The 18697-nt window shown below is 41.6% G+C and overlaps 2 protein-coding genes across 5 annotated transcripts in view; one reads left to right on the forward strand and one right to left on the reverse strand.

The window, feature by feature from the left end:
• The first annotated feature begins 237 nt into the window (after positions 1-237).
• On the forward strand, positions 238-15084 carry ccdc66 (coiled-coil domain containing 66). 2 transcript variants are annotated; one of them, XM_080892731.1, is made up of 21 exons: positions 238-407; positions 1618-1676; positions 1915-1937; positions 2107-2346; positions 4041-4299; positions 4382-4535; positions 4752-4846; positions 5519-5571; positions 6006-6098; positions 7313-7450; positions 7533-7765; positions 7895-7979; positions 8057-8215; positions 8360-8438; positions 9063-9137; positions 9968-10190; positions 10287-10497; positions 10638-10690; positions 11241-11407; positions 12198-12307; positions 12855-15084. In XM_080892731.1, exons 1-21 carry the CDS (start codon positions 397-399, stop codon positions 12951-12953), a joined length of 2619 nt encoding a protein of 872 aa, XP_080748857.1. In that variant the 5' UTR covers positions 238-396; the 3' UTR covers positions 12954-15084. The 2 variants fall into 2 exon arrangements, with proteins under 2 accessions (XP_080748857.1, XP_080748856.1); XM_080892730.1 differs by having other exon boundaries at positions 239-407; positions 9060-9137.
• tasora (transcription activation suppressor a) overlaps positions 14047-18697 on the reverse strand; it is a 28893-nt gene continuing 24242 nt past the window's right edge. For all 3 annotated transcript variants that reach the window (XM_080892728.1, XM_080892729.1, XM_080892727.1), the window contains exons 27-28: positions 17767-18550; positions 14047-17461 (exon numbers count right to left, since the gene is read on the reverse strand). In XM_080892728.1, coding sequence (XP_080748854.1) covers positions 16960-17461; positions 17767-18550 — 1286 coding nt within the window. In that variant the 3' untranslated portion in view covers positions 14047-16959. The remainder of the gene's footprint in view (positions 17462-17766; positions 18551-18697) is intronic.

Here is an 18697-nt window from a genome sequence, read left to right on the forward strand (position 1 = left end):
GGTGATCACTGTGACCCTCATTCACACAACATTTATACTGCCTCCTGGTAGGTGGTGGACCATTTATACCTAGCTAATAGAGGTAGCAAGCTGATGGGAAAAGGCTTAATCGTTTGCCTAATTCCGAGTTACTTTAAATGCAACATCGTTTAAATCTTTCTAATGAAGACATGTGATTGGCTGTTAATTTTAAACATGATAAAGAATTAGCCAATCAGTGACACTTTTCTTGGTCGTCGCCAGCAACGAACATACACTGTTTGTACATAGAGGAACCAGCAGTTTGGCCAGTCAGAGCCTGACAAAAGCGATTTTATAAAGCTGTACGTCATGTGCTGAGTTTCCACATCTGGTTTTATACGGCCCTAGGTAGACGCGTAGCCGTCTTCTGTCGGCATGAATCTCGGGTGAGTCTTCCTTATAACGGTAAGGGGAGTTAGCTTAGGCTAACACGGGTCGAATGTGTCGCAGTGAAATGAAGGGGATTATTTTAGCTTAAAACCGAAGAGAATCAATACATAACATGACCCATTTTAAAAACACTACATTGCAGCAATAAAAGAGGGGAGGTCAACCTGCAAGGGTCCCCATGAACCTGACTACAGCTCTTACAAACAACTCAGAAAATTTCACCGTGAGACTGGTGTGCATCAAAACATCTTAACATTGTATTGATTTACGGGCACAAGGTTTGGAGCCGTAAGTATAGTCGAACAGTTAGAAGTTTGGTTCTGTACATCAGTTTTCAGCGTTTAATTGAGTTTTCCAGGTTTTGCATTAACTGTTTGGGAATTGCAGCTGTTTTTAGACACATTTGTATGTGCGCAAAATAAATTTGGCAAACTAACACAATTTTAAATACTTGGATGACAATCCTTTTCGTCAATTGAGATGCTCTGCAGACTTACTGCAGCCACCTTCAGTTTCTGCTAGTTTGTGGATTTCTAAGCCTTCAGTCTGGTCTTCAGTAGCTGAAAAGCTTGCTCTATTGGAGTGAGATCAGGTGACTGACTTGGGCATTGTACAATATCCTATTTCTGTGCCTTGATAAACTCTTGGAATACTTTTTTGGTATGCTTTGGGTCATTATTCATTTGTACTGTGGAGCACAGTGTGATCAGTTCTGCAGCATTTGTCTGAATCAGCAGAGTAAAGCTTGGTACACTTCAGAATTAATCCTACTACTTCTGTCAGCTCTCACATCATCACTATAAGATAAATAAGGATTATTTTGAACTGTGACTATGTAAAGCTTCTGTAGTACAATAATAAAAAATATGGAGTGGAAATTGAGCATACACCAACCACTTAGACTAGATAATGAGACTTAAATACAGTATCGATCTTTGCCCTGTACTGACTCATAAGATGTGATTGTGTGACGTTTCATAAATGGGACATTTAAGCGAAGAAAAACCATGACCCTCCTGTGGTTGGACTGTTGTTATTTGAGTGCTGTTTCAGTGATCCTGATCCCATATTTGGACTTGGACAAAACACACTTTGAAAAATGAAAGTAGAAACAGTTGGTTCTGTAGGTGCAGTACAGCTACAGTATAATTTTTGGTGTTTATTGTGTTTTTTCTGTGCCCTAATCGATGTTGTGTTTGTGAACAGGGACGGCCTGCTTTTTGAACTTGAAAATGGAAAACCCAAGTTGATTTTGCTAAGTCATGGTGAGACCTTTAAGCTTTTATAATCTACATTTTAATCTTCATTTTGGATGTGCAGAAAAATAATGTTTTCCATCCAAATCTATCCATAGCTCTTTGAGTAATCCTGTTAACAAACGCACAGTTAACAGTCAGTTAACCTTCCTGGTAAAGCTGTGTTTTGACACTGTGAAGATTACTTTATGTAAAATTCCTATTTTTCAAAATTATACTTACTACTCCCATGCCTGTTCCACTGCAGGTGTTGATAAAAATCCAGCAAAGGTAGGACTCCAATTTAAAGTTGGGCTATTATATTCTCATGAAAATGTGTTTATCCAAATACCTTTGGTGACATATTGTTTATGTTTCTAATGATCAGTAACAATTGCATGATGGTCTGTCGGCTTTATGACTGTTATAGTTTTGTCTGATCTGGTGTGTTTCCTCACAGCTGTCCTTCAGGCCTGGAGCAGCAAACATCCTCAGCTGCCGGCAGACCTCCTGTGTGTCAGATGTACAGGGGGAGGAGCGTCCACCCCGACAGCTGGCAATGAGGCACAGAGGGGCCAGGAGTAAGGCAGGAGGAGCAGGTGCATCTGTCACCTCCAATACTGAAGGGAAGAGTGCCAGCTTGACTTCAATGAAAACACATGATCATCACAAAGTTGGCATCGTCAAAGCTGTGGCCAAGGTAAGGATCTGGTTTAGCATACCTGTAAAGGTTTGGACACATTTTCAAAAAAGCTTCTATGAAATAATAAAATGATAACATAACATTTTTTATTTGTTCCTCTCCGACTTGGTCCCACTCACACATAAAATCCAAAGGTGAGTGAGCAGGATATTGTTAGTCTCACTTGCTTTCTGTTGAATCTGAAGTTCTTCAATGGTTTTTGTTCACATTTTTTTACTGTTTTTCTTAACTGGCTGTTCTATTTATAGACATTTTTCCCAATTTGTATTGCTTTTTTTATTCAGTTTCCTACTACATTTTCCTTTGTTTTTGTTAATATTGTAATTTCTTGCTTTACTTTTTTCACTTCAGTTGTTCTGAAGATAATTTTCTTCTTTTTTGTGATCTAAATGTGATCGACCTTCTTTTCTTCTTGTGCATCTAAAGACCACTTTCAGAACTCTCTGGAAGACCAGTTATGACCACTTGTGCCACTTTTCTTCTATACTTTAATCATAGACCTCAAACATGCACAGAGAGCAAACATCAACTTCTATTTCAACCTTGCACAAATTTCGTGTGAGGGATCATTGCTGGTGACAAGACTCCACAGTTTCCAAGCCAGAAGGCAGCCCATCGAGTGAAAAGCAAGACTAGGAGCATGCTCATTACATTTTTTTTTTTTTTTTTCCATGATTCACTGAATTTGTCTCCTAGGGTGAGATTGTCAACATTTCCGCTGAATGCTCTGTCAGGTGTCCTGAGGCATCTGACAGAGAGCATTTGGTTGAAAGGGTTTGAACTGTGGTGCCATCATATGCTGGCACACAGCACATTAAAAACACAGCAGTTTTGGGAGGGGTTTTTGCCACACCAACACAATCTTTGCTCACCAACTGTCTCACTTTCCACATATATTTTCCTGTGACTTTGTTTACTTCATAAAAAAAATTAAAATAAATTTCAAGGATCATTGCTTTGACATACTGGAGGAGATGCATTATAGCAGAGAAAATGGGACTATTTCTTATAAATTCTCATGTACATATGTATATAAGAAGTATGTACGTGTTTTTCATGTTTTGTATTTTTGTTCTGTTGATGCACTACTGGTTTAGAGTTATTACTGTCTAGTTCAAATATTTTGGGGTTCTTTGGATTCTATCACTTATTTGGATGCAGGCAATGGGGGAAGCAGCCTAAGCAGAGATTCCTAGATATTCGTCTCCTACCTACTTCATCCAGCTCCTCTGGGTGGGGAAACAAAGGCCTTTATAAGCCTGCTGAGGCCCACAATCTCCCCAGCATGTTGTGGGGTCATCTCTTAGTAGAAAATGCCTAAAACACCAGTTGCAAGTGTTGTTCCCATTATATTCCTTAACCATGGGTTCTTTTGATGTGAAAGAGCAGCAGGTCTACTCTGAGCTCTTCCTGAATGACTGAACATAGACACATTTGTGCAAAAATTAATTTGTACTGCTTGTATCTGCGATCTTTTTCATTCAGGCACTATCTGTAGGTCATCGTCAAAAGACCTACAGGTACACCGGTAATTTAACAGTTTAACCTTAACACTTGGCTTTCTCTTCACCACAACAGACTGTCCATACTGTGCACTATTTATAAAATAGGGTATTGTAAGTTGCCTTAAATTTAAAATAACTCTGTAACTGTCTCCCCTCAACCATTGATTTTCTGTCTTTCTGCTGAAGGTAAAGTCAGACAGGCAGAAACACAGTATTACTCTTGGGCCCCTGAGAGCCGGTGAGAAAACGGGACAAGCGGGAAACACTAGGACTCGAGGAGCTGGAAAGGCAGGATTTAAAGACCCAGCAGCCAGTAGGGATGCAGCACTGAAGGACAGCATGGTGTGTCTGACCAGTGAGCAGCTGCAGCACATCCTCAGCACTGTCCAGACCTCCAACAATATGCAGCACCCACCAGAGGATGACAAGACTCAAGGAAGCAATGGTAGAGTGGTGCACTGAGAAGGACTGAAGCACAGAGTGAAGAGCAATTTAAAAAGTTCTTTTTTTTTTTTTCACCCTTTCAGGAAATCAAACAAGCTCAAAATCTGGCTACTCACAGAATGAAGGAGGAGGAGGCAATATGAGGGAGGAAGACAGAGGAGGAGGAGGGGAGGGAATAAAGAAAGGAGATGGAGAAGGAACAGATTCAATGGGAACCTCACAACAGAAAGACAACAAGTGAGGAGCTTGTCACAGTTCTTGTAGCAAAATCAAATTCCTCTTGATGCATACCTACTGTAGATGGCAGTCAGTGTATAGGACTCTGGAAATTTAGCTGACTCTTTAATTCAAGCATGAATATAATTAGACAACACAAATGTCACATCATTGTTACAGCAGATCCAAAAAAAAATCAAGTTTTTAAGATGTTGTGATGATGCTGTTGTTCCTCAGGTTGTCTGGAGGTATGTTCAGCTGGCTGGAAGAGCGACAGTCAGACAGCAAGGCAGCCATCGAAGCTAAGAAGGCTCAGTGGAAGAAAGAACTCGGTACGTACAGTTACACACACGCAGGCATTTTAAACCAGTAATCCTCATGTATATTAAGAATGGTGACAGTTATACCAGAGAGTTTGAGCATCATTGTATGGCTCTGATAAACCTGCTGAACAGCAAAGAGCAAACACAGTAAGAGTTTAATTATTGTTTTATCTTATATTGTCTTTACTCACCTCAGCCTGAAATCAAGCCTCAGTTGATGTTAAAAAATCAGAATGAGGAAAAATGTCAGTCACTTTGCATTGGTTTTGCTATTTATGAAACAGCAGAGAGGCGTACTACGAAGCAATTAGACACAGCTGTAATTTCTTTTGGGTAGCTGTCTTGACAAAGCTTAAAACCAAAGTTAAGAGATGACCATTAATATGATGATGGTTGACTTTGACTCTGAGTACTACTTTTCAACACTTTTGAAAACCCCTTTTTTTTTTTGGTTTTGTTTTGTTTTCCAAAATCAGCGTTTAACCTTGTGACGTTTATTTTAATGTATAGGTAACCTGAAATGACATACTGATAGGTCAACACTGGCAATGACTCCTGTTATCAAAGAGTCAAAACGTGTGTGTGTGTGTGTGTGTGTGTGTGTGTGTGTGTGTGTGTGTGTGTGTGTGTGTGTGTGTGTGTGTGTGTGTGTGTGTGTGTGTGTGTGTGTGTGTGTGTTAGATGAACAGGTGGCCCTAAAGCAGCAGCAACATTCAGCACTCAGCAGACTGCAGGTACAGTCACCTCTGAGTTCCTGTGCTCATTTTGTTTTTTAATTCTCTTCTTTTTTTTTTTTTCTTTTTTTTTTTGTTTGAATAATTAAACTGCTGATTTAAAATTTTACCAACTGTTCCAAAAATATTAAAACTAGAACTTTTACAACTAGAACTACAAGCTGAATTGTGTTAAGTAATGCTCAAGAATTAGTTGGAATGGATGAATTGATTTAGGAAAGTGGGCTCGACTCTTAGAATAGCCAAAATGTGCAAAATTGACTTATTTGCATCATACTTTGTTCAGTATGAAGCTGTCGCCCTCTACTGTCAGTTAAGAAGAATACAGGCTTATGCAGGACTTGTGATTGGACTCTGGGTTGATATATTTTATTTTATTTTATTTGTAGCATGTGTAAAAGCCTTTTGTGTATGTCTATGTGTGTGTTTTTCAGGCTGAGGAGGACACACAGAGTGTGTTATCAGTGCAGAGCTCGATCAGCCACAAACAGCAGCCGCCAGCCATCAGATCCAGCCTCAGACTCGGGGTAATAAAAGTACTTTTCACAGATAAAATCAACACTGAGGTTGGAGCAGCCATGCTTTTTTTTCTTTCTTTTTTTTTTCTTCATTTCTTCACACCATCACACTTTAACTGATGTAAGAACACCAACTTTCCATTCTGTCCTCAGCAAGACTAAACATCAGTTAAATTTGTAACAAGCAGAAAAAGTATATTTAATCAATTATCAGTAATTTTTTTTATTTATATTGGATTGGGTTGATTGGTCTTATTGGATTCTTTGTCTTATCATCCTATGCATCTTACAAAATGTGTTTTAGTACTTGTTGCATGTGGTGGTTTATAGTTAGATATCTTATCTCTGGAGATGATATTAATGTGATGTAAAACACCAGAATACAACCACACGGGTAATTATGCTGGTACTTGTCCATTTCAGGTTAAAACGTGAATACGATTACCTGCAGTCTAAATCAGACCCTGGTGACTAAACAATTACAAAAAACACTAAAAATGAAAATGAAAATATATTCTGTTGGTTTATTTTACTGAAGTCTTTTAATTGTATATTTAGTTTTTTTATTACTTAGTAAGTGAATGTGTATTACACAGATTTTGGTTCTTATTTTATTGTATTTAGTTCAGCTCTTCTTCAGTTTTTTTTTTTTTTTTTGTCATTTTGCTTCAATAATAGCTGTTTTATTTCATTACTGGTTGTTTCCTGTTTTGAACGCCGGAACAAGAACTTTTGGGATAGACCAAACATGTTCATCTCACCTTAAATACTAATTAAATCAAACGAAGCATTTATCTGCTTTTTTTTCTTATACCTTACTGTTTAAGAGTAAAGTAAAAGAGTAAAGTGCAGTTGAAGATTTTCAGTAACATAACTTTCCCTAACTTGTTATTTGCCTTTTAATCCCTCTCTAACTTATAGTACAAAAAAATGTCGCTTTCATTGCAGTTTTTTTTGTATTTTGTTTTTTTTTTATATGACACTGAGAGAGTGAAACGAGAAAAGATTTATTGAATCTGATATTTCTCTCAAGTGTTGTTTATCTATACAGTTCAGGGTTATTCATTTCAGAACTGCTGCTGACTGAATTCGAGCATATTTTTTTGTGTGTATGTGTCTGTGTGCGTTTAAGATTTATTCACAACAAAACTTAACTGTGATCTTAAGGATGTGTTTAGGCAACAAAAAATATGAATTAAAATTAAGTCCTTGCATCTCTGTAGGAGGTCACTCCGATGGAGGAGGAGATGCTAAGTGTGGAGAGGAGAGAAGAGCAGAAGAGGTGCTGGTTGGAAGAGCTGGACCGTCAGAGAGAGGAGATGACTGAGCGCAGGAGACGAGAGAAAGTGCTGCAGAGTCAGGTACAGCGGGGACACGGCACAGACCAGGCAGGTTTGAGAGGTCAAAGTTGTCCCCCTGAGTCTGGTGTTGTTGTGTCTGCAGGCGGAGGACCACGAGCTCTGGGCTACACATTTTGACTCGCTGCAGAGGAGGCCGCCTGTCCAGCCTGCAGTTCCATCAGCGCTGCCACCGGCTCAGTTCAGCAGCTCTGATCGGGGAGAGTGGGAGCCCTTGTCAAGCCTTTCCCTCATCTGGGATGCTACGAGCAGCTGTGGAGCAGACAGTGTCGCAGGAAACAGTGTGGATACAACCCGTGGGTACCCAACCAGGGCCAGGTGGGAAGGAACGTCTTGTCAAATATTTAAAAGACTCTTTGTACACGATCCATGGTGACTTATTTGTGATGAGCTGCAGATGTATAAGTGTATATATTTAGTTTGTTTGTTTTCCTGTGGTATGTACAGCTATCTGAGGACCATGACCTCCCTGTTGGATCCTGCCCAGATAGAGGAGAGAGAGCGGAGGAGGCTAAAACAGCTTGAACAGCAGGTAGGAGGAGGCACAGAGAAGAGATCAGTGAATGTTTTTCTCACCAAGATTCCCTAAATTTTATCTTTTCCTACCAGCGAGCTATCGAAGCCCAAGTGGAGGAGCGTCGTCTGCAAAGGGAACGAGAGGAGGCGAAGAGGAGACAGGAGGAGGAGGAAGAAGAGAGGAGGGTGGTGCTGGAAAGGGAAATGCTGCAGAGACAGTATGAGATGGACACACTGAAGGAGAGGGAAAAGGTCAGAGACAGACTATTATACAGAAACATTTACGTAAACTCTCTGCACTCCTTTATTTCTCATATTTTCTGTTAAACATTTTCTGCTGAGGATGAAGCTAACTGTACTTATCTGAAACTGTTTCATTGTGTTCTTCATCTTTAGGAGCAATCGATCAATCAGGAGGAGCAGCTAAAAAAAAGCAGCCATGATGGCAGATTGCATCAGGAACTGGAGTCCAACGGTCAGTAAGACTTTTGCAGTGTCTTTGCACTTTGGAACTGAAAATATGCACCAAAAGTATATTTTTACTCTGCCTGCTCAGTAATGAATCAATGCTTTGAAGCACAGGATTCAACCACATGGTAATGCTGCTAAAAATATAGAGTCTGGGTCCAAATATACATATCTTTTATTCTACTGAGTGGCAGAAGTACAGAACGTGGCCTCAGAAATAGTTTGCAGAGTTAATCAATGCCAAACAGTAGATCGAACCACTGTGAGGATTATGGAGGGAGTCATTTTCTAAAAACTTGAAATGTAATCCACTTCTGCCATGAACCAAAACTGTTGCTGAGAGACTGATAAACAGCAATGAAAGTGATTTCCACCCAAAGGAATTAGTTTCATTAGTATCCTACCAAGGAACCAACTCATTGTGCTCATTTATGTTTAATGTTTTCTGGTTTCTGACAGAAGAGAGCGTTTCACTCCCAAACTGTTTATTAAACACACCTGCTCCAGGATTTGCTCCCTCCTGTGTAGCACTGGTGACAGCTGATTTAAAATAAATTGAGGTGCAGAAGATGTTGAAGTAAACATGTTTGTAATAATCAGCTCTGTGTGTGTCTGTTTTTGTTTTCAGCAGTTACCAGGCAGGCTGAAGATTTGGAGGACACCAGCACTTCGGGTTCCTCTTACAAAGACGCTGCTGTACAGACAGGTAACGCATCTAATGCTACTACACCCACTTACACTGCTGCTGTGGGAGACCGTATGTCTGCGTCTATCTGCACTGAGCCACTAAAAAAAATCTGTTTCCATGTTTGTGAGATTGAAATGTTTCAGTGCAGCATCAAGGTGGAGTAAAAAGAGCTTTGAGTCCTCAATTAGAGCAGAGAATGCACTGTAACTACCAGTTTACCTTCTAGTTTATGACTAAATTAGCAAGATTTAATTAAAGTTGACCCATTCTGCCCATTTTCAGATTTTTCTCTTTAAAGAAGCTTTGCATGAACAGCAAGCAAATTTGGCTTCTGTGGTCACAGTCGGAGCTGTGTGTCTAATATGACCGTATTAGGGACATCCACTCTGACGTCATTCATATCTAAGTGTAGGAAAACAGAACTGTCTGAATTCTGCTGGAGGTGATGTCATTGTTGGAAAATGTGTCCATGTTTAATATGAATATCCACGATTGTCTCTCTCGCTCTTTTGCCCTCTCTTTCTATGGGTATCTAATACCTTTGCAGTATTTTATATTTTCTGTTTTTCTACAAGATAAATGAGTAAAGAGGCTCTCTGTCAATATATTGATAAAGTTGTAGCGGTGTCATCTTTACCTCTTAGGTCCTACAAACTTGAACAGGCAGACTCAAAATTTGTTTAAATGATTCTTGGGGTTTTTTTTTCCTTGTGTGAAGGAGCAATATTTCTAGAAAGCTGCTCATTATTTCCTGTACAGTACAAATCATTTTTTTGGTTCAGCCCTATTTAATATTTGCTGAAAGGCCTCATATCTGTATGTTTTTATTTATCCCTGTCTCTGTGCAGAAGCTGCTCCTTCTCTGCCGCTCAGAGCTCAGACTCCAGATGTCTCAGCGCAGCCTCCTCCATCTCTGCCCACTGCTGCTCCTCCTCCAAACAGCAGGAGCAGAGCGTTGAGAACAGGGAAGGAGAACATTTGTCTGCCAGCAGGAGGAGACCCATATGAGCCGTTTGCCAGGACAGAGAAGAGCAGGAGGGACAAGAGGAGACCTGAGTGGAACACTCAGAGGTAGAAACTCCTAGACCATCACACTCTAGTACATCTGAAACAGGGATTGTATTGATAATATTTTAAAAATCTCTCCCTACACATGCTCTGCTTCAGGCCAAACCGTCAATTCGTTCCAGCCTCAGAGCGCTACCCAGCTGCTCTGCAGAGGAACAGACAGGAGAGTCGACTAAAGAGGCAAGCTGAGCTCCTCGCTCTGCAGGAGAGGACCTGTCTGCCGAGGACCGACCCTCCTCTTCCTCCTCCACCCCAGGAGCTTTGCCTGTGCCCTGACATCATGCAAACCAGAACCAGTCCCACCAGGAAGGTAGCCCCCCCCCCCCCCCCCCCAATACCAGCTTCTTAAAAAGACTTTTGTTACTTCTAGTTTTCTCTGCTGGCTGGAGGTCATTTGTAACCCTCCCAGCTGCAGGTGGATGTGTGTGTTGATGACTGCTGCTGTTTCAGGTGGAAGCCAACTCCAGAGGGCACATCATTTCCACAGGCTTAAACGCTGAAAGGTGAGCAGCGGACAGTAGACTCCAATCAGAAGGTTTTAATATTTGAACAGATTCTGAAAGTTTTTTTTTTAAATTTTTTTTAGGAGGATTAAAAATTTCAGAAAAAAAAGTTTGTGCAGTTTGTAACCAGAAAGCCTAATTTTTAGTAATTAGTCCAGCAGCTGTGCATGGCGGGGTTGGGACTCCCTCTTCAAAACTGTGTGCCACTACAACTATGTGCTTAGTTTTAGTCTGTGTGGTGAATGTTGTAGATGTTTATTGAGACTTGGATGTCAGTGTTCTGTGTATTTTAATACACAAAATGATAAAAACTTACCTGCAAACTCACTCTTTAAACTAACATAAACTGAAAAATAAGACTAACTAAATTGAATAAACTAATAGAACAAATGGAAAACTGTATTAAATTTGGTCAGCCCACAATTAAAATCGTTATAAGATTGTATTTTCAGCCAGTTTTCAGGTAGTTTGGTTGTGCATTTTATTCTAGACTAAAACATAAGAAATGTAAAGGGCTTTTTCATGTTTTGTTTTGTTTTTTGTCCTCCAGAGGGCGCTCTCCTCCTGTCCCTGCAGTCAAACACAGAGCGCAGAGTCAGCATGCCTCCAATACTCTTCCTCTTGTCTCGGAGTTCATTCCTTACGTCAGGACTAATGAAGTCTTCAACCTGGACCCTCTGGAGCCCGCTGACACTCCTCCACCCCTCACACACTCAGGTTAGACACACCAAACTAGATGTAATGATCCCCAAAATTTTCAAGTTCCAGCCTCACCATTGACACAAATTCTACGATACAGTAGAGGAAATGATTTGGGTTTGAAAGTCACAACAAAAACTAGATGCTTATTCAAGTTTAAGCCTTCATGTAAGTACAGTATTGTTACACGATGGAGTAACATAATTGTATCTGCTTGTTCAGAGTTTTATCCCACAAGTCCCCAAAACGTTGAAGACCAATCAATTAATTGCCTGACAAAAGAAATATTTTGCATAATTCTCCTTTCTCACTCTTAGAATCACCAGACTTTACAAAATAGGCTCAATGTTTCTATCAGTGTGACCTGAAAATAGTGAATGAGCTCGTGAACGCATCAGGAAAGTGTTTACTGAGGTCAAAACTGAGGGTCATTTCGCCACAGACTTCTACATAATCTTTATATAACCAAAGGTATCACCTCTGGTGGCCATTAAAAAAAATATTCAGGATTATTCTGACCCTGGAAGCTGGGTCCATTTTGTATTCCCATAACTTCCATAACTTTCATCTAATGTCACTTTGAAAGTCTTTGCACAGAAACAGATAAATCTTTATTTCTTTTTGTTAGACAATCATGATAACTGCCTGATCTTTAGTTGGATAAAACAATCCACTCCTCTGGGAGTAACTTAAAACCTTTTGTCAGGTAGCAAACTTGGAAACAGCGGCACATAAATGCAGAGAAAAACCTCTGAGCATGTTACTGTGCATCAGTTTGCATCTAAATAAATGTTCTCTCCTGTTATAGGAGCGCCTCCTCCATCACATCGAGACCCCCTCCTCCACCCAGAGCTGCTTCGTAACACCCACATACACCGACAGCAGGAGATCCTCAGAGGCCTGGCTCAGCTCCGCCAGGTAACACACTCAAAAAACCCCACACACAAGGTGTCCTTACAGAGAAAACCCCAACAATCAAACAACCTGCTGTGAGCAAGCGCTTGACAACAATGGGAAGTAAAAACTCCCTTTTAGCAGGATTAAACCTAAAGAACCAAGCTCAGGGAGGGGCCAGCCATCTGCTGGTAGGGGGTTGGGGGAGGGAGACGGGACAAAAGACACACTGTGAAAGAGAGCCAGGAAGTAATCATTCTCCGACTTAGTTTTGTCAGGGTCATCATTCATTATTACTCACTAATAATGTATGATGACCCTGAAACCAGGGTTAGCAGATAAAGTCTGCTGTCTTTATCTGCTGATTCTCCTGAAGTCTTGTTACAGAGTCTGTTACAACGTTTCCGCCAGTGTATTACAAACCCAGCAGTCTGCCGCTCTCCTCTTCTCAGTAAATTCAGTTGCCTCAAAATGAGCAGAATAGTTTCCCCGTCACGCCTGTGTTGATCCACATGAAGACGATGAGTGATGAGCATCCTCACCTGTACAAACTGTGTTTGTGTGCTCTCAGGGTTTGTTACTGAAGCAGCGGGAGCTAGAGTCAGATCTGAATCCTTCCCGGAAGCATCACGACAAGCACCGGATTCCCTCGACATCACACCGCATGTGACCTCCGACCTGTGTCAAATAAAACCTCAGCACTCTCATGTGAGTGCATTTATTTTGATACTACAGAGTCCTTCAGACTTGATGACCTCAGGAGGTCCAACCCTTGAGGGGACAGATGATCAGCGTACTAAAATGTCACAAATCAGTAGTTGACTCCCCTGCGCCTATGACCAGGAGATACACAGTTTAGTTTAACAGTGAAACAGTAACAATCTAACAATGAGTTCAAGCAGAATAACCCCTGAATGAGTCACTGAGTGTAATTCTCCATAAACTCTTCTTCCCACTGCACAAAAAGGAAGAGTAAATATTCCAGAGATGGTTGTAGCTCTCATGAGCTGCTCTTTTATAAAAAACCCAAATTAAATCATTATTTTTCTTAATATTACATTTATTTAACATTGGGGACACAGCGAAGTTTAAATTCTGTTAAAGCTGAAAGCTGAAATTGCAATGTTGCTTGTCTACTAGCAGGATTCTTGAAAATGTTCTGGTTGGATAGGCATACAAAGTTTGCCCTTTTCTTGGGGGTCATTCTAAACCAGGGAATTTTTTTTGTTTTTTTTTCCTGGTTTATAATCGTCCTTAAAAAAAAAAAAAAAAAAAAGCCTTTAAAAAAAGGTTCATGCTGCATAAAAGCTGAACTGGTGTGAATATGTCAGAGTAAACTCATCCCTCAGAGCTGCAGAGGGGAGTGGTCCACGAGTCGGACGCCGTGGTGGCTGAAGCTCAGAGCTAAAGACTCTGACGGGAAACTGACCATCCAGCGCTCTGCAGGTGTACTTGAACGCAACGTCCAGCGCTCTGCAGGTGTACTTGAATGTGACAGTGAACCAGTGATGTGGACGTGGGCACTGAGCAGATATGAAAGCCTGATGATAATCATCATAGCTAAAGATGAAATCCTTTGTAGTATCGAGGCCCCACCTACAGACCACCAACAAGGGGTGGCCTTAGACTGTATATAAAAGATGGACATAGCCACTGTGACATCACCCATTTGTTAGTTGATGCTTTTGAAACTAGGCATTGCAGATGAGGTGTGGATGTAACTAAAATGCTCGTAGGATAGTGACATGTCACACCCGCCTTAAAAAATTTTATCCTTTTTTTTTTTTTTTGACTGGTGACCATAAACATGCAGTCTTCAGTTTCAATTATGTTTTTAATTACTTATGGTTGGTGCTCAACAGGACTTTTAGACATTTTTACATTTAGTTCTACTTAAAATACTTGAAGCTTTTACTTGCCCTAAAGAAGATTCTTTATTAACAGGTTGCTAACAAGACGACAGAAGCTGTCGGGGAACATTAAGTCTAATCGAGCCAAACACAGGAGCTCAGTGGCCACACCCCTAAAGTCATGTAACTGTAGTGTAGTCTGTTTTGAGTTTAACAGTAAAATTAGTGAATTTTACTAGTCTTTCCCACAGAGCCTGTTATCTGCAATAATCAAAACCCGAGCTGTAGCAATGCCAGCTTCTGTATTGATCAACTGTGTTAGTTTCACCTCTCAGACCTGGATGTCCATCTTTTACATACAACTCATCTCTGCTGAGGTTGGTGGTTGAGTTTCATTGTGGGTTACGTTGGGAGCTGTTTTTGGAACAAGACGGCAGAATGAGGTGACGTATATCATCCTGTGGCCTCAGTTTATTTTTGCTGTGTTTTTCGTTCGTTCCTCACAAGTCCCTGAGTTCAAGTAAAAAATCTGTCCCTTTTCTCTGAGGGAGGCTGTTAGAGTTCACAGCCTGATGGGAAAATTTATCAAATTTTAGTGGCTAAAACTTCAAATATGAGGTTTTCTCTAAGAGACGCAAAAGTTAATTCAAACAGACAGCACTGAAACGCCTCCTCCAAACGGGAAGTCTTTCTCCTGCTGCTCACTGGCTGAGTTTCTTGGTGAATTGCGTTACATGAGGAAAGTATTTTATTTTTAAATGCACTTTTTTTTTTATAAGAATGACATGGTATCTGACAACTGTTGAGTTTTTCCATTTTTTCCTGCAGAGAGGTGAGGAACAAATGTTTCTTTATTTTCTGCTGCCTAAGAAGCTGTGTTTCTGTGTGATTTTCATTGTGCTGATGTATTTTTTAATTTATTTTAAATGTAATTAAATGTTTGGAAACCTGTGGTTTATACTGACTTTCATTTCTTTTATGCATAGTTAGTTAAAACATGCTGACACCAGTTCATTCTGGTCAGATTCATTTTTGTTCTGGTTTGGTTCCCTGGTTCTGAGACAGTTTTACATGAGGTAAGTGTATGTACAGTAATCCCTGTGAGCCAGAAGCTCAGGAGGGAGAGCACTGTGAAGAGTTTCAGGCAGTAACAGTGAGGGGATATCTCTAATAATATGGGTCATCTCCAACACACAGCCCTTCTTCTAGTTGAATCCAAACTGACTGACACTGCGCCAGAAGAGTTGTCTGTGAGTCTTGGTTAACGTATTTAAACAGTGTGTAAACACATGAAGCATTCAGGACTTTGGCAGCTTGATGTCTTCATGATAAATAATATCAACATCACTGTGGCTTCATCCACCTGTTACACTATGTTTGGAATTACTGACACCAGTGACTCGGAGCAGCTACTGCGTGATTTTCGCAGGCAGAAAGAGCGCCACAGCAGCACCGTGCAAGAGGAAAGGGAAAAAGATATCAGTCAGAAACTTTGGAAAACCTCAACATTAATGCCGACTGTTAGAACTGCATTCAGAGCACAAAGTTTTATATAACGTTTATTATTTTAATACAAAAAAATCTGATATAAAAAAGAAAACATAAAAAATGCTTTAAGTTAAAACCGGTCCATTCCAGAGTCTCTCCCTACATAAAATTTAACACAAACAGCTCAGAGTGTAACAACCAAAACACTCTGTACAAACTAAACTTTTTTACAGGATATAAACATCGTCCACAGGTATGAGGCAGTCTGTCAGCCTCCGGTACAGGTTACTCTGCAGTGCCATTTTCCACAAAAACAAAACATCTTCACAACAAAACAAAAACTTTACTTATTAAACGTTCCCAGAGTGTGAAACTGGTGCGTTCAGGGAATCTGGGAAAATGGGACTACCACTCAGAGTAATAAGAGTCACACTTAAGGTCCAGATGATACTGATTTAAATGAGACCCTTCATTCAGGCAGAACCTGCCCTGTATCCACATCAGTACTGAATTCTTCTGTGACTGAGGTACACCAATTGCTGTGCTTGTTTTTATCTCTCGATCATGTCCAAAAACTGAGAAAGGGCTTCATCTTTCAGTGTTTTTCAAACAGACAGACATATTTGGTGCTTTGAGGTTTTTGGAGGCTGCAGAACTTCAGTAAGAGACAGAAAATAGTTGAGGACAACATTTTTTTGATCTGATCTCAGACTGCCAGCCATCAGAGACAAATGTCTTCAGACATTTCAGTCACTCTTAGGTGCATAAAACAACTACAGGAGGGCTTGACAGTCAATATTTTTATGTGAGAAATAACATTTTCACATTTTTGATGTTTTAAATGAAAAACATCAGAAACTTGATTTAAAAGAAAACAACTTATTGCTGATTCACACATTCACATATCTCCTGGGGTTTAAGAACAGCCCTGCAGGAGTACAGGTTGAAAAAGTTTGTGTTTATAAGTTTGAATACTGTACAAAGACCTGCAGCACTGATATAAAATTAGTGTGCGGCATTTTCAAGACACGGTCTTGCACATAAAAAGAGGTGATGAGCCCTGACTGACAGAAACATGCAGATTCTTTGACCTCGTGGGATGATTCAGGATCAGAAGCAGACTATACAAACCATCTGAAGCTTGCATACTTTAAGACTCTACTCTACTCCACTTTTGAACCACAAACAACATGAATTTTTTTTGTGGTGCAATAACCTGGCTAAAACGATCTTTTTTGTTTTGTTGTTGGAAACAGAGCGTGGACACCTGTCAGAGTTTGGCCTGTTCAGACTCCAGGCTGTTAGTTTTCTGGGGTCATAGTTTAATCTGCTGGTTGTCTACGTCCCATTAAAGCCTCCTCGCTGCCCCCCTCTGTACCTGAAGCCGCCCGGACCTGCAGGGCTGTGGTACCCTCCCAGCAGTGAAGGACCCGTGAAGTCCATAGCTGCCTGCTGGAAACCCCAGACCAGCGGGACAGCACCTACAGGGCCTAAACCTCCAGGCCACAGGGGTGGCTGCCCCAGGAGGCCCCTGATTCCTCCCAGGGCATTCAGGGGCCCCAGCATGGGGGCCGGGTGAAAAGGCTGTCCGTGGACTCGAGGTAGGTGGGGGTGAAGGAGACCAATGCCCCGCTGGCTGGGCGGTTGGTACTGCAGGTGTGTAGCACCCTGCTGCTGCTCGCTCACATGTTGCTGAGGGTGCTGGATTTGTAGTTGGGGCAGAGCAGGATGTGAGACACTCTCGTGGTTTGTGACCGAGGTGATGTTTCCAGGTACCTCACTGTTGCCCGGTGGTGCTGCCTCTTCTGTTATTGGCTGTTCATAGCTGGCTTTTGTTTCACTACAGAAAGAGAAGCAGAAGAAGAGACTGAGCAGGAACCGGACTGTCAGAGGTTGAAAACTGAAATCAGTACAGCTTTTATGGATGCATGTCAGCATCACATGGAAACCTCTGGGCCACAAAATGAAGTGTACACAGAAGTGCCAGAAAGTGCAGTTGCACTAAGGGCCACTTGCGGCTCTAAAGGTAAGTCAAAAAATTCTGTTTGTATTTTATATGAATACTCGAACAGTGTTAATATTGCAGTCATATTACAAACTGGCCTGTAAAAAAAGAGCAGGACTCAAACCAGCGTGTTATGTTACCTTGTTCTGTCCTCGCCCTCTGCTGGACAGGTGGTGCAGGGCGGTGCACTACTTTCGTCTGCTTTGGAAAACGCAGGCTCTCCATGTTGATCTGCTTCGCTGTGTGTCTGATTGCTCAACGCTGTCACTACAGCTGCGTTCTGATTGCTCGGAAAGGCTGGCGTGCCATTATTGCCAGTAGCCTGGTTTCCTGCCTGTGAGCCCACCACTCGCACTGGAGTGCTGCCTCTCTGATCTTCAGCCTCTCTCCCTGCACTTCCTCCTCTCCTCCATCCCTCTGTACCAGGCTCCACCTTGTCCTCTCTCCTGCTGCTCAGCTCTGGCTGCAGTACCGAGTGAATTGAGTCCAGTGTGGCTGCCACGGCTTTCCTGCCTGGAGTAAGCTGTACTGCGTCAGGAGGACCTCCCTGACCCAAAGGAGAGGAGGGACTGTGTAGGAAGCCTTTCACAGGGTTAATGCTCAACTCTGCCTGGGACTCCAACTGCTGCTGCTGCTGCTGAAGCTGTTGCAGCTGCGCCTGACGCTCTGCCCGCAGTTGTAAGATGGCCTGTCGAAGAACCTCACAGTCAGCGTCTGAGTGGCGAGGGACCCCGTCCTTACAGGAGGCGTCAGGGACGAGCTGGTCAGAGGGGTGAGGGACAGAGGTTGGGAAGCCGGAGCTGGGCTGTGGAAGCTGCTGTGGTTGGGTGATAGAGGAGAGCGAGTGGTTGTGCTCTGGAAAGATGGACAGGGAGCATTCAGGACCCGAGACACAGTCACTATGACTCAGCTGACCCCCGACACCTGAGGAGAGAGGAGTACTCCCATCAGAATGGATGACAGGGCTGCATTTAAAGTTAAATGAATGCATGTTATCTCTAAAACATGACTTTAAAACATGACTCTGAAGAGAAGGAGACGGAAGGAGAGAAGGAGTGTCAGTATAGGAGT

This window comes from Rhamphochromis sp. 'chilingali', assembly GCF_963969265.1.
Source record: "Rhamphochromis sp. 'chilingali' genome assembly, chromosome: 9".
NCBI classification, from domain to species: domain Eukaryota; kingdom Metazoa; phylum Chordata; class Actinopteri; order Cichliformes; family Cichlidae; genus Rhamphochromis; species Rhamphochromis sp. 'chilingali'.

What these genes read in the sequence shown, in the direction of transcription:
- ccdc66 (XM_080892730.1), top strand. An exon ending in CCTGAGTGGAACACTCAGAG is followed by an intron (nt 10,191 to 10,286) that starts GTAGAAACTCCT and finishes GCTCTGCTTCAG; the next exon opens with GCCAAACCGTCAATTCGTTC. An exon ending in ACAGGCTTAAACGCTGAAAG is followed by an intron (nt 10,691 to 11,240) that starts GTGAGCAGCGGA and finishes TTTGTCCTCCAG; the next exon opens with AGGGCGCTCTCCTCCTGTCC.